Source organism: Panthera uncia, assembly GCF_023721935.1.
Source record: "Panthera uncia isolate 11264 chromosome D3 unlocalized genomic scaffold, Puncia_PCG_1.0 HiC_scaffold_8, whole genome shotgun sequence".
Lineage (NCBI taxonomy): Eukaryota > Metazoa > Chordata > Mammalia > Carnivora > Felidae > Panthera > Panthera uncia.
The window spans coordinates 47,420,740-47,446,102 of NW_026057586.1; the positions used below are offsets into that span (position 1 = coordinate 47,420,740).

At 41.5% G+C, this 25,363-nt stretch overlaps 1 protein-coding gene across 1 annotated transcript in view; it reads right to left on the bottom strand.

The window, feature by feature from the left end:
* LAMA3 (laminin subunit alpha 3) overlaps positions 1-25,363 on the bottom strand; it is a 279,507-nt gene that overhangs the window by 183,167 nt on the left and 70,977 nt on the right. The window contains exons 3-8 of the mRNA XM_049619625.1: positions 15,943-16,060; positions 14,887-15,005; positions 13,229-13,399; positions 10,604-10,695; positions 7,305-7,420; positions 4,148-4,266 (exon numbers count right to left, since the gene is read on the bottom strand). Of these exons, the coding sequence (XP_049475582.1) occupies positions 4,148-4,266; positions 7,305-7,420; positions 10,604-10,695; positions 13,229-13,399; positions 14,887-15,005; positions 15,943-16,060 (735 nt within the window). The remainder of the gene's footprint in view (positions 1-4,147; positions 4,267-7,304; positions 7,421-10,603; positions 10,696-13,228; positions 13,400-14,886; positions 15,006-15,942; positions 16,061-25,363) is intronic.

A 25,363-nucleotide genomic window follows, 5' to 3' on the forward strand; every position in this document is an offset into this window, starting at 1 on the left:
CTAAACTAAGTGTCTATCCTCCTATAGTCTTTTATTGATAAGAACTTTAGAATCAGTCTGTCAATCTTCATTAAAAAATCTCCTAGGAATTCTTTTTTTTTTTTTACTTTATTTATGTATTTTGAGAGAGAGGAAGAGAGAGAGAGAGACAGAGAATGAGAAGGGGACGGGCAGAGAGAGAATCCCAAGAAGGCTCAGTACTGTTAGCGCAGAGCCCGATGTGGGTCTCGAACTCATGAACCATGAGGTCATGACTTGAGCAGAAACCAAGAGTCAGACACTTAACCGAATGAATCATTCAGGCATCCCAAAAATCTTCTAGAAATTCCGATGGCTATTGCATTGAATTTACAGGTTGGTTTTGAATAAATGGTATATTTATATACTGAGTCTGGAAACACATCATGTCTCTCCATATAGTCTTCTTTTATAAACTCCAAATAAGGTTTTATAGGTTTGGACGCAGCCCCACAGTTAATTCTTTTATTTGTTGTTTCTTGGAGTACCTCCAAATCATTCCATCCATCATAGCTACGTTCTCCTGCATGGATATGTTTCCACTTTCTATCTTTCTGGAATCACTTTCTGAAATCCCTGGTCTGTTAATGACACTTTTTCTTATTTTTCATGCTATTGTGGATTCCGGAAGGAGAGGATATGTTGCTTGTTTGCGATCTTTTCTATCATATTGTGGAACTTGTTGCAGGACGAAATGTAGCCATATGTGCTCTATTTCTTGATCCCATGTCTTAGCTTTGTGTGGTGCATGTACGTGGAGGAGACAAGCAGTTTGGAAACAGTGCAACCAACCCATCAAGGACAACAGCTAGGGTGCAAGCTGGAGACTTACAAGTCATGTCTCCACAAAGAAGCTAAAGACTGAGTTAGCTAATGGAGATAAAGTATCTTCAAGCATCCTCTCAAACAACATGGGTAATCTTCAATCTTAATAAGAACATCAGTATTTCATCAAAGGAAAGAAATCAAGGAGTCAACGCCCCAAATGTTGTGTTCCTTGATTCTTTCATTGCTCTTTCCCCCTAACATTATAAAAATTTCAAATTTTACAGTGAATATCTGTACATGCTCTATGTAGAGTTTATCATTAACATTTTACTCCACTTGTTGTATCACATAATTATCCATATACTCACTTCTCTATCCACTAATCTGATTTTTTATGCATTTCAAAATAAATTGCAGATATCAGTTACTGTCCCCTACATCTTTAACATGCATATAATTAACTGCAGTTCAATGTTTATTTAGTTTTTTTTTTCTTTTGGTGTAAAATTTACATACAAGTGCAAAACTCTTAACTGTACATTCACTGAGTTATGATGAATGAATACATCTGTGAAACCCAAGTCCCTATCTAGATATAGGACACCACCATCACCTCAAAAAGTTCCCCACACCCCTTTCCACTCAACTGTCCCATCACCACCTCCCCAGAGTCAACCATGGCTCTGATTTTTCCCACTCCTGATTAGTTTTCCCTGCTGCAGAATTTCATTTAAATCACCCTGGAACTTTTCGTATTCTTTTTTGTAAGTCTTCTTTCACTTGTGTTAAGTGTTAAAGTTCTTGCATTTTGTTGCATGAATCAATAGTTTGTTGCTCACTATTGGTCACTGGTATTCCAGTGTATAAATATGGCAGTCTGTTCATCCATCTTACTGTTAGTAGACACCTAGGCTATTTCCAGGGTGAGGCTATTGTGCACACACCTGCCATACAAAAACTGCTTGTAAACATGTTTCCATTTCTCATGGACAAATGCCTACGAGTGGAATTTGTGAGTCATGGCGCAGGTGTGTGTTTAGTTTTATTTTTAAAAACTGCCAGGCATTTTCCCATAGTCGTTGTACCATTTTTTACTCACGTCAACGATGAGTGAGAGGTATGACTACTCCACACCCTCACCAAAACTGATGGTCAGTCATTGTCATTTTAATTTGCATTTCTCAGATGACAAATGACATTAAGCCCTTTATTGTACACATAGCGGCCATTTGCATGTCTACTTTTGTGAAGTGGCTATCCAAATCCAAAAATATTTTACTGAGTTGTCTTTTTATTATTGAGCTGTGAGTGTTCTTTATAGATCCTGAATACCAACCATTTGTCATTTTTAGGTTTTGTGAATATTTTCCCCCATCTGTGGCTAGCCTATTTGTTTTCTAAATAGCGTGTTTTGTGAGCGAAGTTTTAAATTTTTGATGAAGTCTAATTTGTCAATTTTTCACGGTCATTGCTTTCTGTGACCTAAAAAACTCTGCTCGTGTTCTGAATCACAAAGATAGTCCTCTATATTTTTCTCTAAACCACTGCAGTTTCCACTTTACTTTAGTCAGATCCATATTGATTTAGCTTTTATGTATGATTTGAGGTAGTGATCAAGGTTTATTTTTTCCCATATAAATATTCAGTTATTCCAGAACCATTTGTAGAAAGGAATTTCTCCCCCACCCCCCATCCCCGCACTGGATTGCTTTGGTATTTTCATCAAAAACCAAATGTCCATATTAGAGTGGTTCTGTTTCTATACCTCCTATTCTGTTACACTGATCTACTAACCTATTCTTATGTTGATATCACACTGTTGTGCTTATTGTAACTTTACCTTTAGTCATTAAGTAAGATAATGCAACTCCTCTAACATTATTCTCCTTCTTCACAATGGCTTTATATATTCTAGGTCACTTATGTAACCAGATAAACTTTAGAATCTGTTTGTCTGGGGTGCCTGGATGGCTCAGTCAGTTAAGCATCAGACTTTTGATTTCAGCTCAGCTCATGATCTCACGGTTTGTTTGGGATTCTCTCTCTTTCTCTCAATCTCCCTCTGCCCCTCCCCCACTCTCTCTTGCTTGCTCTCTCTCAAAAATAAATAAATAAACATTTAAAGAAAACCTAGAATCTGCTTGTCAATTTCTACAAAAAAAAAAAACAAACCTGCATTCAAGCTGTAGATCAATTTAGGGAGATTGAGGTCTTAAAATGGTAGATTTTATGTTATATATGTTTTATCACAATAAAAAATTTAAGTCAATTATGCTAAGTATGTAACTTAAACAAGGCATTTCAGGTTTAAGTTGGAAAAAATTGCAATGAACGTAAACAAACTTCAATAATTTCATATGCAAAAGAAAAATGCTTTCACAGAACCACTATGAAAAAAAGGACCACACTGATGTTTTCTGGAACAGCAAAATATAAAACAGAATATCTCTAAAAGACGAAAGAAGAAGAACAAAGTATTTTAAAGGACATTGAAGGACACATTTTAAAGACACATTAATCCTTCATCTGTAGAAAGGATTCCACCTACACATCCCAGTGCAATGCTTCTGCGACTTTAATGAGCAAAACTATCACCAGAGGGTCTTATAGAACATAGTCTTAAAAAGATCCTGGGATGTATGAAACCTGTGATTTGTAAGAAACTTATGATTTCTATTTTACTTATATTAATTAACAGCAATAACAAATGGTATAACATGTGTGGAGTGGGAGAAAGATGATGGTGGGTCTTTCTAAGGACTTGGGGCCCCGGATCCATAAAAATGGGCATCTCATGAAAACAGCACCCCTTTAACAGTAACGTTAACAAAGCATCACTCTAAAAGCACACAGGACAGAGTGACAATATGGACCAAATTCACGAACATTGTACCTTCCTGTACCACACATTCCTCTTGGCTAATATCTAGTGAACCCAACTGTCCTGCAGAAGGGATGAAAAATCAGTGTTTCTTATTAAGTGTCAACGGCAGACTCCATTAACTGATCACAATGTACTTCCTCACTGAGTCTAGATTCAGAAACTGTCTGAAAACAAGACTTAGGATCAGCGCCGAAGTTGACACCTCTTTGCCCTCCCATCTCAGACTCTTTCTACCACAAGATGGAGAGCATCCATGATGACAGTCGGGGATTCTCCTCTCTATTCAGGCAAAGATCTAAATGGAAAACCTAATCAGGAGAATCTGGGCAAACATGTCTCAGTCCATTTTCCCTACAATCCTTGAATGACATCCAGCTAACAAGGACTTTTGTAGACAAAAGTCATGTCTATGGAAAAGACTAATGAATGCTCCTTTCCTACGGTGACATATCCACGTTGACCTAAATGGTGACTCACCTGACAATTAATGCAGACCCCTCCACCTGCATAGATGCCTTGGATATTCAAGCTTCCCCGCTGCCTCTCGACATCAGGATCATAGTAACAGTCGATGGCATGACCATGGCAGTTGCATGCTGAAAAAGCCATTCTCAGTTAATATTCCACCATTACTGTGAGACACTTAGTAAATTCCCCTAGATAGGATTACCACTCATTAAGCCACAAGTAAGCCTATTCTGGAACACGAGACTCTCGGTGGGAAATTTTAGGGATTTTTATACAAAGACTAATCTGTAACAATATGCAATGAACAGTTTCTTTCATCTGATATTGAGTGGGAGTGGCTTCTCTTAAAAAAAAAATAAAATAAAATGTATAATTACAACAAATGGAGATAAACCAAAATGCCAATTAAGCGTCAGGCACAATGAGAATGTTACTTCTACCGCTATTACTACTACTAACAAGAACAATTGAGCTCTCGGTACACTGTGAAAAGTGTTTTATGTGTGATATCTCACTTAATCTACACAACAACTCTCAAAGGTAGGTACTATTATCCCCCTAGCCCAAATGGGGAAGCTGAGGCTTAGAAAAGTTAAAGGCTGTCGCCAGTAAGTGGCAGAATCTTGACCTGTATTTGACTCCAAAAACTACTCTCTCAGCCAACACTCTAAGTTTGTCATCTCGGCACTGTTTATAGAGCAATAAACTGGACATAATCTTAATGTCTAATTGTAAGGAAATGGTAAGCAAACAACAGCATATTTGCTTGGCCATCAGTTCTATGAAGGCAGAGACAGCTCAGGTTTTGTTTGCAACAGAGCATAGTCCCTGGCACATAGTGAATGCTCAACAAACAGTTGTTGGATGCACTTGAATCCACAGAATAACAATATACGTGCCATCCAAAAGGATGTCAAAGAGTTTTTAATAATATGGGGAAATATCTACAAGCATCAAGTGAAAAAGAGCAGGATATAAAATTGTAGAAATCATTATGTAAATAATCTAATTTAATAATAAGACTAAAGTCTGTATGAACAAAACACTAAAATATATAACAAAGTATTAGAGTGGTTCTCTTTGGGGGGCGCCTGGGTGGCACAGTTAAACGTCAGAGTTCAGCTCAGGTCATGATCTCGCGGTTCATGAGTTCAAACCCCGCGTGGGGCTCTGTGCTGACAGCTCAGAGCCTGGAGCCTGCTTTGGATTCTGTGTCTCCCTTTCTCTCTGCCCCTCCCCTGCTCACGCTCTGTCTCTGTCTCTCTCTCTCTCTCTCAAAAATGAATAAACATTAGAAAATTTAAAAAAAATAAGAGTGGCTCTCTTTGGGTAGCAAAATTATTGGCGATTCTACTTTTTAAAATAATAGTCCAAGTTATCTACAAGTAATGTATAATACTTCTAAAATTAGAAAATAGAATTTAAAACCAATTTAGGGTTTGCCAAGATGAAAAAGATCTAACATGAGTAAAATTCTTATTCTCTTCTAGAGAGACTATATATTCATTACATCCCACATAGATCAAATTTTCCAGGTCTTTCTAGCAATTTGTATATTTTAATCAAGTTCCCAGATAAATCTATTATGGAAGAAAATTGAGGTAGAATTTCAAGTTACCCTGTTTGTAGCAGGCTGAGTACCTTCTTATTTTCATTTCTTCAGTGGTGCCATGATTTAAAAAATTCAGGGCATTCATATTTACTACATTAGTTATTTCTCATGAATTATGTTTGTTTTAAAATACACTCATTCAAATGGAATTTAGAAAGCATCTAATGAATGGATCTTAAGAGGTCTGATTTCTAAATGCGATTTTTTGTCATTTGTAATCACTTTGGCAAGTTTACACAGCTTAAAAATTAACGACGGGAAATTTTTAAATTTTCCTACATGCTGGAGTTAAGCGTGCCATTCATTCACTGAAGGATTCCACTCATCTAGAAAACCAACCAGGCTGCTCATGTTGGAGTTCACGTGATAACATTCATTCAGTCAAAATATCCTACACCAGTACTCAAAAGCACAGGGAGAAACAATTCCTGATCATTATCCTTCCCTCTTTCTGATCCCATTATCCAGGGGTGAGGAATGCGGAAGGCACTGGGAGGGAACCTGTTAGCTAAGACTCTAAATGAGAAGGGCCAACCCAGTAACACCCTGGCCCTGGACAGAAATGCACCTGGCGACCAGCTTGGGCAGCATCAACACTTTGCAACAATGTTAGAACCTCTCCAAGCACTCTTGGAACTCCTCCATAAAAATCCTTTTGAGCGTCTGCTAGCCTCAGAGATCACACCACTCTTCTCTCCTAACAGTTAAACATTTAGCCAAAAAAATATAAGGTACAGATGCTTTCTTTCCCCCCTACTTCAACAAACCTGGATCCAAATACCTTTTGATCATTTAAAACCATCAAACCCATCTTTAAATGCTAAAAATATACAGGAAAAAAAATAGGCCACAGTCTCCAAAGCCAATAAATAAAACTTACAAAAATGTTTTCAGCCACTGATATAAATACATGGCTTCCTAAGATGGGTTTAAGAGAGAATTTTTAGTTGGATGTCTTTGGGCTTGTTAAAACAGGTGTTTTATGGTTGTTGTTGTTGTTTTTGACTTTATATTACAACATAATTAAAAGCAGCCATTTTCATCTTTTTTTCCTTCCTTCTCTGATCCCCTTCACCCTGCACCTGCCTCAATCCTACTGCAGTATCCACCGCTCCCTGCTTCCTGCTCTCAGTATAGACACCAATCTCACCACCTTCTCCTAACCCCTGTCTCAGAGTAGTTAGGATTCCTATCTAGTATTGCATCCTAAGAAATGGTAAGGGTTTATAATTTAATAGTGGTTACATCATATTTTAGACTGCTAAAAGGAGAGTCCGGCATTAAGTGAATGCTTAATGCATATTAGCAATTATTACTGCTTTATTTTTGTTCTCACGTTCCTATCTGAATTTGGAATGGGGCACTTTTACCTCCAGTCTGGGAGTCATTACCACAGACCTGAGTCCCTAAGCCTGACATGACCCCACCCTCTTCATAAGCTCAGGGAGTGGGGGGATGGGGTGCAGGAGGATACTAAGCACCAGTCCTCACGAAGAAATGGGGGAAAAGCGTGGGCGGGGCCTTGCTTCCTGGTGCCCCTCCCCCAGCGCTCACCTTCGCACTCATTGCTCTGCTCCCACGTGGCGGGCCGCCAGCGCCTCTGATTGTACCCGGCACAACAGCGATCACACGTCTTCCCACAGGTGTGGTGCTGGCATTCACACCGAAACCTGGGCATGCGGTGAAGCACATCTCAGTTATTCAAACGTTCTGATTAGGATCATTTGCTCCTGTGTGAACACCCGACCGTCATCGTGGTTACCCAAGGTACCATTCACAGGATAATTAGGAGAACAACGCACGTTGCATGTATCACTTCAAATCCCCCTCTCACCCTCCTTATCATCTCTTATAGATGGTGACACTGAGATATGGAGATACCGAAACACTTGCAAAGGTCAAGTGATGGTAAATGGAGAGCCAGACTTCAAACCTAAGTTCGTCTGACTCCCACGTTCCAGGCTCTTTCTTCTGTATCACCTTAGGTAGCAGGCAATGAATGCAGGAGCAAGCAAGTGCTGAGTGTACTGGAATGTGTTGAGTATCACTTCTTCACAAAGATCCGGAGCAGCCCTGCGAGAAAGGTCTGCTCAGGTTTCTTGCTCTCAACCTGGGGTCGTGCACAGAGATTCACCAAATCCAAGAGCCAGTTTCTAATAAGATCTCAGAAAACCCTGCTCCAAGAGGTGCCCCAGCTCCAACAAACACCTCCCTGCAGGGCCAAAAAACTGAGATTACTCAGCAAGGCAGAGGGGTAACAATCTAAAACTCTACATTCAAAGGATCAAACATGAGCCTTAAAATGTTTCCAAGTTAAAATGAAAACGTTGCCATGGCTTTCGAGGAGAACTCCAGGCTCTGTGTTCTCAGTCATCTGTGCTTGAAAAGAGGATTCAGAACAGTCCTCACTGGGCCTGTGGGGATTCATTCTCTCAACTCTTCTGAGGGAAGGGAGGGGATAGCATATATTCAGTTACACTCCGAAAAGAAGGTTATCATCCCTCTCCCAGCCCAGCTGACTGTGAAAGCAAATGGACACAGATTTCACTGACCGCACTTGCATCAGTGCTGAAATACAAATGGACTTTTAGTAGACAATTTCAGCTCACTGCCAATAAAGTATTTGCTTAAGCTGAACTGAAAGAATTTAAGGGAAGGTTGCTTGAAGAACGTATATTCCAAATACTCTCATTGGAAGATAAACATTTTTTTCTACTCTCGCAGAAGGAGAAAAAAAGAATGGGTACTAGTCTGAATCATATTTGAACCCACAAAAAATTGCTTCTTCTGATTCTTTCTCAGCCTAGGCTGATGGCTGATATAGAAAACTCATCCTTGCATCTGATAGAAGGATGTTATTGAAAATGTTGACCAGAGAATTCTCTTCATGACGATCACCCCACCCCCCTCCCAGAGAAATGTCTTACCTGATTCTAGTGTCAACATTCTTCTCCTAAACAACTGATCACTTTTTAGGTTATCATCGTAGTGAAATAAGAAATTAGGCAGGTTTCCCCTTTTGAGTTGGCTGCTAGGAAGCTCAGAATTAAATTGGTGATCCACCCGCATTTCCATATACCAAGGTCAGCATGGTATACATGCTTAATTCAAGCCCGCTTCTGTCTTTTCACGGGTTCTACTTGATTAGCAACTAACTTTGCTGGCTGTCCAGACCTTTGCTTCCTCCATTACATCATTACATCCCCTTAAATAGGTTGTAAGATTTTTTCCTACCCATGGATGTGGATTTCCTCAGCATTTACATGGATAACCTGTCAGGCAGAAGCAAACCAGCAGGCAGGGGGAGGCTAGGCTGTTGTGCTGGCGTAACGTGAGGCAAGGGGAGACAGTTTCTCTACTCACCTTGATTTCCTACTCTGCGCCACCCAGTACGGAACCCCTCCACGTCTGCCAAGGTCAACACGCTTGGCAGCACTTCCAGGCAGGAAGCTCAGACTTTCTTCGATGACTTCAACTCCTCTCCCACATGGAGGGAGGCCATTTTGTCTCAGGCCCCAGGACATTAGACCGACCTCTTTTCTCCCCTCTCTCTCCAACTCGGGACTTCTCTGACTTCTAGTGTCTCAGGGCCATACCCTCCAGGAGGCTCCATGTGGCAATGGATTAATCATTAATAAACAAGTGCTTGCCAGTTAAAGTCTGGTGAGCTGATGGATTCACGTTGTTGTGTCATCCCCGAAGGAGGACTGACAACATTAGGGGTTGCTGCTGGTCAGGAACAGGGCTCCCTACCACCCAAGATGGTAGCTGGCACCTGTCCCTGAACATGAAGCCTAATGTTGTACAAACCTCAATCTGATTAAAACTAAAACGTCTCTGGTAAATGCTGCTCATGGGGAATTGTAGATTCTAAATAAAACATTGAGAGAAAATTATTACTATATCTAGCATCCAATCATTTCCAGCCACAAAAGCATCCCTCTTGTATTGATAACATGAGTGTATCCAGTTGCTGAACACTTAATAGTTAATATCCATGCATCTTATTGTATGTAAAATAGGTCTCAATTAAAAACAAAATGGGTGCACCCATGTTCATAGCAGCATCCTTCACTATAACCAAAAGGTGGAAGTAACCTAAATGTCCATCAACAGATGAATGGACAAGCTAAATATGGTATATACACAATGAAATATTATTCATCCTTTAAAAGGAAGGAAATTCTGACACACGTTACAACATGAATGAACCTTGAGGACATTACTCTAAGTGAAAGAAACCAGTTGCAAAAAGACAAATACTGTGTGATTCCACTTATATGAAGTACCTAGAGTCATCAAGTTCATAACACAGAAAAGGGAATGGGGGTTGCCAGGGGCTAGGGGAGGAAGGAACCCGGAGCTGTTGTTTAATAGGTATAAAGCTTCAGTGTTGCAAGATAAAAGTGAGTTCTGGAGATTGCACAGTTAAGACAGTAAATGTTATATTCTGTGTGTTTTACCACAATGAAAAGAAAAGAAAAAAAACAAGGATTTAAAAACGTACATCCCCTGATCTCATTAGACCAGGGATGACAAACAAGTTTAATTTCTTTTGCTAACTCTAATCAATTATTCACGGATGCCTGGGGCACCACCTGGGTATGGGGGCCCGCATCCCAGATCATCCAAGGCACTGTGATCGATTAGCCATGTCTGCCACGGGCTGGTTGGGGCACGTGCAAGCAAGTACAGGACCAGAGGAGGGGAGAAATACACACACCATTTATTTGTTGACAGTGAAACATTCCTATGGAGGGCAAGGACTTAGAAATATTTAATGAGACGCAAGCATCTACTGAAACAATGAGACATTCACAAGGCTAAAAAAAAAATGTGTACAATGTACTTACAGTTTTTCAGGATTGTTTGCATTGCACTCTTCTGCATGGCCATTGCAAACACACCGCCCGCCAATGCTGATGTCCTTTATGCTGTAATAATACTATATAACAGAAGACAGCAGCGACCCGTTTTACTAAGCAGCAACAAACTTTCCTCATCTGTAACTCACACCTGTATTGACCTTCTTCCCTTTCATCCTGTATTCTTGAGCCTACCTTAACTCAAAAGGGAGCCGCATTTGGATGTAACTTTTCTTACAAAATAAACACACTCCTCAATCAAATGTCCTAGCATATTGCTGAATTTGTGCACCTTTAAAAGTCCAAGGCTTTAAATGCATGGAGAGAAATTGCCTTGGAAAGTAAGCACGCCCTATGATAGCTTTTTGGAAAAGGATTAAGTGAGTCCCAGGTCACTTTTTTATGTCAGTCTGGGTTTCATAAATCCAACACATTTATTTACCAAAAATAAATTTATAATATCAAAAATGTTGCACCTACTACATGCCGGCTTGGGGAAAGGAAAGAATATTGACAGCGATGGAGCAGATACAGTGTCTAGGCTTACCGGGCCACCAGCAGCTGTGAATGCCTAGCTAGCTCAGGGTTAGTAAGAATGAAGGCAGCGTTCAAGCTCCAAAGGGCCAGACAGAGCAAGCTTCAGACTCCCCTCCCCAGGGGTCAGCCCCTAGACCAGGCCACAGATCTGGGAGACCATGTCAGCGGCCAGGCACGCCTCCAGTATGCTGGAGACCTCCCTGCTAGCAACGACAGGTGGCACAATCTACCAGCTCCTTTCCTTCTCAGACTCAGCAGAAGCCGCACAGGCCCCAGCGAGGAATCTGTGGGGTGTAGAATAATCTTTCTCATGAGGCCGTGCTGCCAGTGAGAAGACCTCGCTGTCAGCGAGGAAGTCTTTGAATTCACAAGGACGAGAGGACTTTTGTATCTTTGTGTTGCTGCTGTGCCCATCAGTCACCTTACAGCACTCTATTCACTCCATGGAAGGGTTCTGTTCTGATTTCCACACTAACACCTGTTGAAGTATCTTACTAAGTCTTACTAAGTCTGAAGATATTAACAATCCCTGTTATTAACATGGATAAATTCAGTATTAAAGGGCTTTCTAGGACAGGTTAACACTAAGAGCTCTCACGCTGATCGTCATAGAAGTTTCTCTCTACCCATGTGTTAAGGGCAGCAAGCAGCAAGGGAGAGAAGCCCTCAGTCAGACTTCACCGCAGCAGCACACAGGAGAGAGTGTGATGTTCTGGTCTATTCTGTTCCTCCACTTCAAGAAGCAAACTAGATTGGCATGAGGGGTGTCCAGATTATATGTGAGATGAGCCCCATAAAAAGTTCCTTCACAGAGACGACTATGTTCACCTAAGTAAAAAATACACGTACCTATGAGTAACGGATCTTGCAACCTCCAAAAAGACGATTAAAGGGAAAAGATGGTGAGGTGCATTTGTATCAAGGTTCCAAAATACCTGGGGACTGTAAACCCAGTCTGGCTACAGTCTACCCAAAAGCCCAGCTCTCTCCTTCATCCTGGGATCCAGTGTAGCCCCCACCTACAGCGGCTCAGAGAGAGCTAAGGGGGCACAAATGCAGCAGGCAAGCCACCTACACCCAAGATGACCTCTCTTTCTAGAAAATGATCAAAACTGTAGCAAAACCTACTTATCTCTCTGCCTTCCTCTTCCAGCTCTCTGATATTACCTACACAAGAAGCCAAACTCAGTAAGATACACTGTACATCTTCCATTCACCCTTCCAGGTCCACTCTCCAGGACCACCTTTTTCTTTCTGCCTTCTGCTCTGGGGCTGAACTTTATGGGCTACAGCAAGGATCTCTTGCCCACTGGCTTCCTGTTGGGTTTGGCCAGTGGGAGGCACCAGCAGGAGATCAGAGGGTGGGAGAAGAGTGAGTTCAAGATATTTATTCTGCTGGCTCCCTCTCTGCCCAGGATGCAGGGGTACCATCCTGACACTGAGAGTAACAGATGTCTACCCAATGCAGTAGACATCACTAGTGCTCACAATACCCGTCTCCTCCACTGTGGCTGGATTACATTACCCAGCCTCCAGCACACAGCGGCGGGGGGGGGGGGGGGGGCCGCTACACCGCCAATTCTTGCCAATGGAGGTCACCAGTGTGGTCAGGAGCAGGTGGGTCTTCTCTATGCACTCTCTTTCCTCATCTGCTGACCAGGTGCAGGGGATCTAGAGGTGGACTCTGAGGTCCTACAGGATGCCTGTACCTCTAGATAAAAAGAGTGTGCTTCCCCGAATGACTGCGTGGAGTCGATTCCACCTGCTGCCCACACTGGACTGTGACATGAACAAAAAATTAACCTTTATTTTGTTATGCCCCTGAGACTTGGGGATTATTTGTCAGAATAGCAGGCTAACACGAGAGGGGCTGTCATCTTTGACTTCGTCCTCTTCGAATAGAATGATTTTTCTTCAACAACTAAACTTCAAAGTTACATCTAGTATTTAATACAAGAACAACTCCTATGCCGACACCATTACTGGCTGTAAAGATTACTTGAAAGGCAGTTAATTTGATAAGCAAAAAAAAAGGTAACAGAAACTGTTCTGTAGGCACTTAGAAACACTACTCACCCGCCGAGTGACGGTTGGATCTCTCTGTGCTTTGGAAATGAGGTGTCCAAGAAGGGTGTTGGTTCGGAGAAAACACAGGCGGATGTTTGTAGCCTTTGTGAACTCCCTCAGGGTGTGAGAGAAAGTAAAATTTTTTGCACCTGGTCGGCCATTTATCAAGGACACCACAATCTAAAATAGTCACACACAGAAGGGAACAAAGTCCTCTCATGAAAATACAGCCACAAGTAACTAAAAATAACATTTTTTTTTTTAGTTTGGTTTCTTTGAGCCATTAGAGTTTGTAGGTGGTCTTGGGTCTTGTTTATGTCTAAAAATATGATTGCTAGTTTTGTCTTTCCTTCCCACTTCCAGTTCCAAATTCTGGCTATCTCTCCTTAAAACCTGGGCTCTCAAAAATTGTTACCATTTCATTTTCAAACCCTTTGTTCTATCAATGTAGTTATGGGGTTGTAATACTATGAAATGTTGAAAATATAAATATAATCTATAAATCTATAAATCTTAAAATCTATAAATATAAAAAAACAACTTTTGGTTGCATTGAAGAAACAAAGCTCCAGTTACCTAAAAACCCAAATGAGGTTGAAGAAAGGAAGTCTCTGGATATAGAGTTGACTGTGGAAAGGACAAAAAGATCTATACAAAACCCAGGTTTGGTTTTAAAGCCTGAAGTGATGAAGTCCAAGTGCCAACAATAAGAGACAGGAACCACTCATCAGCCATTGGAAGATACTGGATAGAGTTGCTCAAGAAAGATCTCTCCACCTAAAACAGGGAGACTGCCATCCTTAAAGAAGCTCATTTGAGGGGCACCTGGGTGGTTCAGTTGGCTAAGCATCCTACTCTTGATTTCAGCTCAGGTCATGATCTCCTGGTTTGTGAGATCTAGCCCTGCATCAGGCTTCACGATAACGGATGACCATGCAGAGCCTGCTTGGGATTCTCTCTCCCTCTCTCTCTGCCCTTCCCGCGCTCGCAAGCATGTAGCTTGCATCCACGCACATGCGCCCTGTCTCCCTCTCTCTCAAAATAAATAAACTTAAAAAAAAAAGTTCATTTGAAAACTCATTTCATGCTCATGATGGCCTCACTTTCCAGGGAATTCTTCTCCAATTTTCCCCATTCTATTTTCCCATCTCCCATAACAATGGCCTAGCTGGCTTCACTAGGACCAAATGCAACTCCAAAGGGACAGCAATTCTTTTCTCCCTTATGGATGATTCTCACCCTGGGATTCATGCTATCACCTACCCTTCATCTCCTCACTCTTACAGGGGATATTTATTTGTGAAGCAGTGGGAGGGGTCTTCACCTCAATCACCAGCAACCCACTTTTTCAACATTCCCCAGAAAAGACAGTTCAAGACCTGTGAGCCTTGAATCCAGAGTCCTGACTTCCAAAGAATTTGAGACCTCAAATAGAACATCCAATGTCAATTATACCTCAATTAAAAAAAAAAAAAAAAAAAGGAATTTCCAACCCAACTCATTCTGGGAGTCTGCAGTGTGAATTCTTTACTAGTCAGTTCCAAGTTCTGGTTTCCATCGTGACCTATGTTAGATGTTGAAAGTGCAAGTTTCACAGTTATGGAAACTTTTATATCCTCATGTTCATTTCTGAGTCTTATCTCTCCCATCCTCCCATATCGACTTACCTCACCATTTTCCAAAGGTACAATCCGGGAATATTCAGTAGTACAAAGTACATCATCATCTTGGCTGATAGCCATATTTGCATTCTGCCCAAATTGTTCCAAACAATCTACTTTAGAGTCTAGGAATAAAAGATTTTAACACTATAAAATAAAATATTATGATATTATTGTAAATCTCTTAAGAAATCTTATGTATCCAGGGCATCTAGGTGGCTGGGTTGGTGGAGCCTCTGACTCTTGATTTTGGCTCAGGTCATGATCTCACAGTTCGTGGGATCAAGCCCCATGTCAGGCTCTGTACTGACAGCATGGAGCCTGCTTGAGATTCTCTCTCTCTTCCTCTCTCTCGCTCTCAAAATAAATAAACATTTTTAAAAATAAGAAAAAAGTAAAGAAATCTTACATTTTCTTAAGAAAATCCGTCAGAAGGAAAGAACAGAGAAACATTTAAGGTTTTTAGACAAAAGCTTAAACTAAAGTTTTTAATTCATGAAAGAAAATACCAAGCCATGTCAGGCCACTTTCTTCCAACAGAAATGTGTGGAGATGTGGTTCTAACTCCTCACTCCTCATTAGGCAAGTTTACCCTCTAAGGAGCATTCATGGAAAGCCCAGTGACTTTGTAAGCAAAATTTCTATCCGCCTCAATTCATCATAGGGTTCAGAGACACTGACACTCTTCATTAGTTGAAGATAACAGGGTCAAGGTAAATAATGTGAGATGCAGGATCCATGAAGATGAAACTTAGTCCCTAATTCTACATAAAAGGAAAAGGACTGGAGCTATGGCCCAGTTACAGGTACACTGCTTCTTCCTAAACAGTGGTAAAAGGTTTATCATAAGAGGCATTTCAACCTCAGTTCCGCATGTGTATCCTTGGAATTAATGCATGCATGCTTGAGTAACAAGAATGTACTGAGAGTAAACCAGAAAGTTAAAATTGACCCGTCCCTAATTAGCCAAACTGAGAGACTAATTTTCTAGTTAAATCCAGTGTTGATCTGTTGCAAATAATTAAACTACCTCATAACATAGTCATAAGCAAGGTTACTTACGAGCAAAGTATTGCCAAGGTGAGTAGGTGCTTCCAAAGTCTACAGATCTTTCCAAGACCCAAAGATCAGGGCGAGGAGAATTTGCAAATTTGATTATAATATAGGCCACATGGAAAAGCTGATAAAGCAAAGGAGATACAGTTATTATACAACCTTGACCATCTCTATGTGATGCTGATCCAAGGAAACACATCAAGCCACCCCTCTCCCAAGATCCAGATCCTATTTATAACTGCCTACAGGGCAACTCTGTCTCAGTGCAGACTCTCAAGCTTATGGTGTTCAAAACCAAATCATCATTTTTCTTTCTCCACCAGATCTATACACGAATCTTTGTCACACCTTATTCATTTCATCCTTGATTTTTAACAAGGCTACACAGTATCTTAAAGCCTTTATCTTCGAAAAATCTTATATCAAGCAAACAACCATCTTGTGCTAAGCTCTCCCAGGACCAAGAACCAACAGTACAGCCCAGAGTGTCTCCCAGGAGTGCCACGGCCCCTGGTCCCAGGTCTTGGAGAGCTCACAGCTGCAGAACTGAGAGCAAAGCAACTCTTTGGTAGAGTAATAGTACCTCCTTCCCCTGCATCATCTCCACTGTCTCCTTTTTTCTGGATTGTTCTCCCTCTTTTTGATTTTCTCGTTCATCCTCATTACTCTTTTGCCCATGGCCAGAACCATGCATAAGTATGGAAGAGACACGGGGAGACTTTGGTCCTTTCTTTGCCGTCCCCCTGATGAATCACAACATGCCTCCCACAATGGACCTCAGGCATCCTTGCAAATCTACTCTTACCCTTCCCTGAAAACTTATATGGCTTGGATTTTGAACCCTGAAAGTCTATGTATTTCCCAAAGAGCCTGATACGACAATAAACACAGGTGTTAAATATGTTAACATGTCAAGGAACAAGGATTATCTCTACCCCCCCATGCTCTCCACCCCCCGCACTCCCTGACCCCAAGTAACAGAGCCAACAGTGACTCTCAGAAGAGGATTCCCCCACCTTATTAACTAGCCCAATAGAGCAATTTGAACAATGAGTGTGTCTAGTTAGAGAAAGAGGCAGTACTCAGACTTTGTGAGATCCTTTCATTTCTTAGGGACAAAATAAGGGGGTTTCCTCTTTATATTTTTTTACATACAATGATATGGTAAGAGTCACATATTTTAAAAAATTAAAAACTCTAGGGGTGCCTGGGTGGTTCGGTTGGTTGAGCAGCTGACTTCAGCTCAGGTCATGATCTCACGGCTCGAAGGCTCATGAGTTCGAGCCCCACATCGGGCTCTGTGCTGACAGCTCAGAGCCTGAAGCCTGCTTCAGATTCTGTGTCTCCCTCTCTCTGCCCCTCCCCCACTAGTACTCTGCCTCCCTCCCTCTCTCTCTCTCAAAAATAAATCTTAAAAAAAAAAAAGTCTTAGAACTAGCAGCTAGTTGTAAATGCTCCAAACCTCAAACCTGGTACTAGAAGCCAAAATCTTTGGGACAATGGTTTTCAAATTTCAGTCTCAGGACCCATGCACACTTCTTACAGTTATTGAGAACCTCTAAAAGCTTTTGTTTATATGGGTTATATCTCTTGGTAATGTACCCATATTAAATATAAAAGCAGAGAAAATTGAAAAATCTATTACCAATTCACTTAAAATAATAATAAACCCACTAAATGTTAACATAAACACCATATTTTTATAAAAAAAAAAATTACTACCTTTTCCAAAACTTAAAAACTGTACAGAGAGTAGTGGCTTCACTTTACATTTTTAAAGCCTCTTTAAATGTGTGCATTAATAGAAGACATTTGGATTCTCACACTGCTTCTGTATTGTTTTGATTGAAGTATTTAAAGAAAATCTGGCTTCACATAGATCTGTTATAGGGAAGGGGAGGATCTCAAAGCTTGTGGACCTCCTGAAAGGTCTTGGGGACCTCAAAGCGTTCCAAGCCACACTGTGAGAACCACTGCTCTTGGTCACAGAGATTACCCTTTGCCCTAAGAAGCCCCTTGGCTTATTCTCTGCAGAAGGAAGAATTGTCACACCAATGACTGAAAACCCTAAATTCAGCCAGTTCTGTCCCAGTCAAACACTTGTTCTTTGATCTTGAAAAAAAGCCGCTTCACTGGCTCAGATTAATGTTCTCAGATTATTTACTGATCCTTGGAAATAAATGATCCAACCTCATGGAGAAAAACTGATTAGGAATTGTAAGGTATTCTGAAAACCATAATCTATTCTAAAGATAGAAATAATTTCCAAAAGACACATACCATTATTACATAGTGAAGAAATTCAGAGGAAATCCCAAAACTCCAAGTTTGGAAAATCACTACAAATGTATTTCCCTGAAAACTATTTGCATATCTCTTAGGCCACATCAAAGTAAGACCGCCTTTAGATATGAGTAAGATAGGATATAAAGGAAACATTTTTGGATACAGGAATCATTCAAAGCATTCTTAACCTCTTCCCTCAAAATTCCACAATCATAGCACACACACACCGCAAAGAACAACATATTTACTTAATAGTTTATGATCTAACAGTTACTATGTTCCAGGTACTACGTGAGACACCTCACAAACATTCTCTCTTAAGAAGTTAAGTAACATGTCCAAGTATTCTAGGCCTAAAATCCTGAGCCTATGTGTATTCTACTCACTGATCATTAGCTAAGCCATAGAATCTAAGAGGTACTTAATAGTTGACCTGTTTCATCCTAGAGGGAGTAAATTATCAGAAAACTTCCAAATACCATTATTGCCAATCACCCTAAGATTCCATTATAGGGAGCCTGGAGATGGGGAGCTATGTTATAATACATCTCGAGGATTATTTGAGTGCATTGGTTTTTCCAAAGCTGCACTTTCTGCTACTGAAAACCTCAAATAAATAAAACAGTCTCGGTGGCTCAGAAGGGATACTCTTTTTGTTTCACTTCATCCTGTTCCAAGGTAATGTCTCCTTTCTTTCTGGATTGTTCTCCCTCTTTCTGATTTGGATTTCATTGGATTGGATTTGACCTGGATTGTGCTCCCTCTGAAGCAAGCACAGCAGTTAAAAATTCCAAATCTAGGAGCCAGTGCAGACATGCCTCAGTGTGCTTCCCCCCACCACCTGCCAACCTTTGGAAGCCTGCCACCCGGTCTAATTTAATAAGCCTACTGATCCTACCAACTCGTCTTCCAGTGCCCATGGGATGGGACATCCCTTCCATTTTCATCTTAGGAACTGGTTTCTGAGGTTCCTCAACGCATGTTTAAGTGCCCCGACTGTTGCTAGGGTGCACTTTGTTTCTTCTGACCCCATCTGCATGACCAGACCCTATGGTTTCTCTATCACCACCACCACCGCTGTGTAACCTGCAGTCAATTCTCGCTGAGAACTCCAGCTCTGCAGCAAATGTCCTCTGAGATTCAAAATGTCACTGCAAGGCAAAGTGAGTGGTCCCCAAAGTGGGTTTGCAGTTCGGTTCATTCAAGTCAAGCCAACAGGTATGAATTTATTTATTTATTTATTTTTTACTTGATGATTTAAAATCACGTGCCTTTTAAATGGCTCCTTCCAGGGGTGTCTGGGTGGCTCAGTTGGTTAAGCGTCCAACTTCAGCTCAGGTCATGATCTCACAGCTTGTGAGTTCGAGCTCCACATCAGGCTCTGTGCTGACAGCTCAGAGCCTGGAGCCTGCCTCAGATTCTGTGTCGTCCTCTCTCTCTGTTCCTACCCTGCTCACACTGTCTCTCTCTCTCTCAAAAATAAACATTAACTGGGTGCTTGGAGAAGATGGCGGCGTAGGAGGACGCGGGGCTCACAGCGCGTCCTGCCGATCACTTAGATTCCACCTACACCTGCCTAAAGAACCCAGAAAACCGCCAGAGGATTAGCAGAAGGGAGTCTCAGGAGTCAAGCGCAGACTAGAGGCCCACGGAAGAGGGTAGGAAGGGCGGCGAGGCGGTGCGCGCTCCACGGACTGGCGGGAGGGAGCCGGGGCGGAGGGGCGGCTCGCCGGCCAAGCAGAGCCCCCGAGTCTGGCTGGCAAAAGCGGAGGGGCCGGACGGACTGTGTTCCGACAGCAAGCGCGACTTAGCGTCTGGGAGGTCATAAGTTAACAGCTCTGCTCGGAAAGCGGGAAGGCGGGAGGACAAAGGGAGGGAGAGCTGCTGAGCCCCCGGACGGCAGAGCTCAGCTTGGAGGGGAACAAAGGCGCCAGCGCCATCTCCCCCGCCCATCCCCCAGTCAAAATCCCAAAGGGAACCAGTTCCTGCCGGGGAACTTGCTCGCTCCGCGCAAACACCCAACTCTGTGCTTCTGCGGAGCCAAACCTCCGGCAGCGGATCTGACTCCCTCCCGCTGCCACAGGGCTCCTCCTGAAGTGGATCACCTAAGGAGAAGCGAGCTAAGCCTGCCCCTCCAGCCCCCGTGCACCTTGCCTACCCACCCCAGCTAATACGCCAGATCCACAGCAACACAAGCCTGGCAGTGTGCAAGTAGCCCAGACGGGACATGCCACCCCACAGTGAATCCCGCCCCTAGGAGAGGGGAAGAGAAGGCACACACCAGTCTGACTGTGGCCCCAGCAGTGGGCTGGGGGCAGACAGCGGGTCGGACTGCGGCCCCGCCCACTAACTCCAGTTATACACCACAGCACAGGGGAAGTGCCCTGCAGGTCCTCACCACGCCAGGGACTCTCCAAAATGACCAAACGGAAGAATTCCCCTCAGAAGAATCTCCAGGAAATAACAACAGCTAATGAACTGATCAAAAAGGATTTAAATAATATAACAGAAAGTGAATTTAGAATAATAGTCATAAAATTAATCGCTGGGCTTGAAAACAGTATACAGGACAGCAGAGAATCTCTTGCCACAAAGATCGAGGGACTAAGGAACAGTCACGAGGAGTTGAAAAACGCTTTAAACGAAATGCAAAACAAAATGGAATCCACGATGGCTCGGCTTGAAGAGGCAGAGGAGAGAATAGGTGAACTAGAAGATAAAGTTATGGAGAAAGAGGAAGCTGAAAGAAAGAGAGATAAAAAAATCCAGGAGTATGAGGGGAAAATTAGAGAACTAAGTGATACACTAAAAAAAAATAATATACGCATAATTGGTATCCCAGAGGAGGAAGAGAGAGGGAAAGGTGCTGAAGGGGTACTTGAACAAATTATAGCTGAGAACTTCCCTGAACTGGGGAAGGAAAAAGGCATTGAAATCCAAGAGGCACAGAGAACTCCCTTCAGACGTAACTTGAATCGATCTTCTGCACGACATATCATAGTGAAACTGGCAAAATACAAGGATAAAGAGAAAATTCTGAAAGCAGCAAGGGATAAACGTGCCCTCACATATAAAGGGAGACCTATAAGACTCGTGACTGATCTCTCCTTTGAAACTTGGCAGGCCAGAAAGGCTTGGCACGATATCTACAGTGTGCTAAACAGAAAAAATATGCAGCCGAGAATCCTTTATCCAGCAAGTCTGTCATTTAGAATAGAAGGAGAGATAAAGGTCTTCCCAAACAAACAAAAACTGAAGGAATTTGTCACCATGAAACCAGCCCTACAAGAGATCCTAAGGGGGATCCTGTGAGACAAAGTACCAGAGACATCACTACAAGCATAAAACATACAGACATCACAATGACTCTAAACCCATATCTTTCTATAATAACACTGAATGTAAATGGATTAAATGCGCCAACTAAAAGACATAGGGTATCAGAATGGATAAAAAAACAAGACCCATCTATTTGCTGTCTACAAGAGACTCATTTTAGATCGGAGGACACCTTTAGATTGAGAGTGAGGGGATGGAGAACTATTTATCATGCTCCTGGAAGCCAAAAGAAAGCTGGAGTAGCCATACTTATATCAGACAAACTAGACTTTAAATTAAAGGCTGTAACAAGAGATGAAGAAGGGCATTATATAATAATCACAGGGTCTATCCACCAGGAAGAGCTAACTATTATAAATGTCTATGCGCCAAATACCCGAGCCCCCAGATATATAAAACAATTACTCATAAACATAAGCAACCTTATTGATAAGAATGTGGTCATTGCAGGGGACTTTAACACCCCACTTACAGAAATGGATAGATCATCTAGACACACAGTCAATAAAGAAACAAGGGCCCTGAATGATACATTGGATCAGATGGACTTGACAGATATATTTAGAACTCTGCATCCCAAAGCAACAGAATATACTTTCTTCTCGAGTGCACATGGAACATTCTCCAAGATAGATCATATACTGGGTCACAAAACAGCCCTTCATAAGTTTACAAGAATTGAAATTATACCATGCATACTTTCAGACCACAATGCTATGAAGCTTGAAATCAACCACAGGAAAAAGTCTGGAAAACCTCCAAAAGCATGGAGGTTAAAGAACACCCTACTAACGAATGAGTGGGTCAACCAGGCAATTAGAGAAGAAATTAAAATATATATGGAAACAAACGAAAATGAAAATACAACAATCCAAACGCTTTGGGATGCAGCGAAGGCAGTCCTGAGAGGAAAATACATTGCAATCCAGGCCTATCTCAAGACACAAGAAAAATCCCAAATACAAAATCTAACAGCACACCTAAAGGAAATAGAAGCAGAACAGCAAAGGCAGCCTAAACCCAGCAGAAGAAGAGAAATAATAAAGATCAGAGCAGAAATAAACAATATAGAATCTAAAAAAACTGTAGAGCAGATCAACGAAACCAAGAGTTGGTTTTTTGAAAAAATAAACAAAATTGACAAACCTCTAGCCAGGCTTCTCAAAAAGAAAAGGGAGATGACCCAAATAGATAAAATCATGAATGAAAATGGAATGATTACAACCAATCCCTCAGAGATACAAACAATTATCAGGGAATACTATGAAAAATTATATGCCAGCAAATTGGACAACCTGGAAGAAATGGACAAATTTCTAAACACCCACACTCTTCCAAAACTCAATCAGGAGGAAATAGAAAGCTTGAACAGACCCATAACCAGCGAAGAAATTGAATCGGTTATCAAAAATCTCCCAACAAATAAGAGTCCAGGACCAGATGGCTTCCCAGGGGAGTTCTACCAGACATTTAAAGCAGAGATAATACCTATCCTTCTCAAGCTATTCCAAGAAATAGAAAGGGAAGGAAAACTTCCAGACTCATTCTATGAAGCCAGTATTACTTTGATTCCTAAACCAGACAGAGACCCAGTAAAAAAAGAGAACTACAGGCCAATATCCCTGATGAATATGGATGCAAAAATTCTTAATAAGATACTAGCAAATCGAATTCAACAGCATATAAAAAGAATTATTCACCATGATCAAGTGGGATTCATTCCTGGGATGCAGGGCTGGTTCAACATTCGCAAATCGATCAACGTGATACATCACATTAACAAAAAAAAAGAGAAGAACCATATGATCCTGTCAATCGATGCAGAAAAGGCCTTTGACAAAATCCAGCACCCTTTCTTAATAAAAACCCTTGAGAAAGTCGGGATAGAAGGAACATACTTAAAGATCATAAAGGCCATTTATGAAAAGCCCACAGCTAACATCATCCTCAACGGGGAAAAACTGAGAGCTTTTTCCCTGAGATCAGGAACACGACAGGGATGCCCACTGTCACCGCTGTTGTTTAATATAGTGCTGGAAGTTCTAACATCAGCAATCAGACAACAAAAGGAAATCAAAGGCATCAAAATTGGCAAAGATGAAGTCAAGCTTTCGCTTTTTGCAGATGACATGATATTATACATGGAAAATCCGATAGACTCCACCAAAAGTCTGCTAGAACTGATACATGAATTCAGCAAAGTTGCAGGATACAAAATCAATGTGCAGAAATCAGTTGCATTCTTATACACTAACAATGAAGCAACAGAAAGACAAATGAAGAAACTGATCCCATTCACAATTGCACCAAGAAGCATAAAATATCTAGGAATAAATCTAACCAAAGATGTAAAAGATCTGTATGCTGAAAACTATAGAAAGCTTATGCAGGTAATTGAAGAAGATATAAAGAAATGGAAAGACATTCCCTGCTCATGGATTGGAAGAATAAATATTGTCAAAATGTCAATACTACCCAAAGCTATCTACACATTCAATGCAATCCCAATCAAAATTGCACCAGCATTCTTCTCGAAACTAGAACAAGCAATCCTAAAATTCATATGGAACCACAAAAGGCCCCGAATAGCCAAAGTAATTTTGAAGAAGAAGACCAAAGCAGGAGGCATCACAATCCCAGACTTTAGCCTCTACTACAAAGCTGTCATCATCAAGACAGCATGGTATTGGCATAAAAACAGACACATAGACCAATGGAATAGAATAGAAACCCCAGAACTAGACGCACAAACGTATGGCCAACTCATCTTTGACAAAGCAGGAAAGAACATCCAATGGAAAAAAGACAGTCTCTTTAACAAATGGTGCTGGGAGAACTGGACAGCAACATGCAGAAGGTTGAAACTAGACCACTTTCTCACACCATTCACAAAAATAAACTCAAAATGGATAAAGGACCTGAATGTGAGACAGGAAACCATCAAAACCTTAGAGGAGAAAGCAGGAAAAGACCTCTCTGACCTCAGCCGTAGCAATCTCTTACTCGGCACATCCCCAAAGGCAAGGGAATTAAAAGCAAAAGTGAGTTACTGGGACCTTATGAAGATAAAAAGCTTCTGCACAGCAAAGGAAACAACCAACAAAACTAAAAGGCAACCAACGGAATGGGAAAAGATATTTGCAAATGACACATCGGACAAAGGGCTAGTTTCCAAAATCTATAAAGAGCTCATCAAACTCCACACCCGAAAAACAAATAACCCAGTGAAGAAATGGGCAGAAAACATGAATAGACACTTCTCTAAAGAAGACATCCGGATGGCCAACAGGCACATGAAAAGATGTTCAACGTCGCTCCTTATCAGGGAAATACAAATCAAAACCACACTCAGATACCACCTCACGCCAGTCAGAGTGGCCAAAATGAACAAATCAGGAGACTATAGATGCTGGAGAGGATGTGGAGAAACAGGAACCCTCTTGCACTGTTGGTGGGAATGCAAATTGGTGCAGCCGCTCTGGAAAGCAGTGTGGAGGTTCCTCAGAAAATTAAAAATAGACCTACCCTATGACCCAGCAATAGCACTGCTAGGAATTTATCCAAGGGATACAGGAGTACTGATGCATAGGGGCACCTGTACCCCAATGTTTGTGGCGGCACTCTCAACAATAGCCAAATTATGGAAAGAGCCTAAATGTCCATCAACTGATGAATGGATAAAGAAATTGTGGTTTATATACACAATGGAGTACTACGTGGCAATGAGAAAAAATGAAATATGGCCTTTTGTAGCAACATGGATGGAACTGGAGAGTGTGATGCTAAGTGAAATAAGCCATAC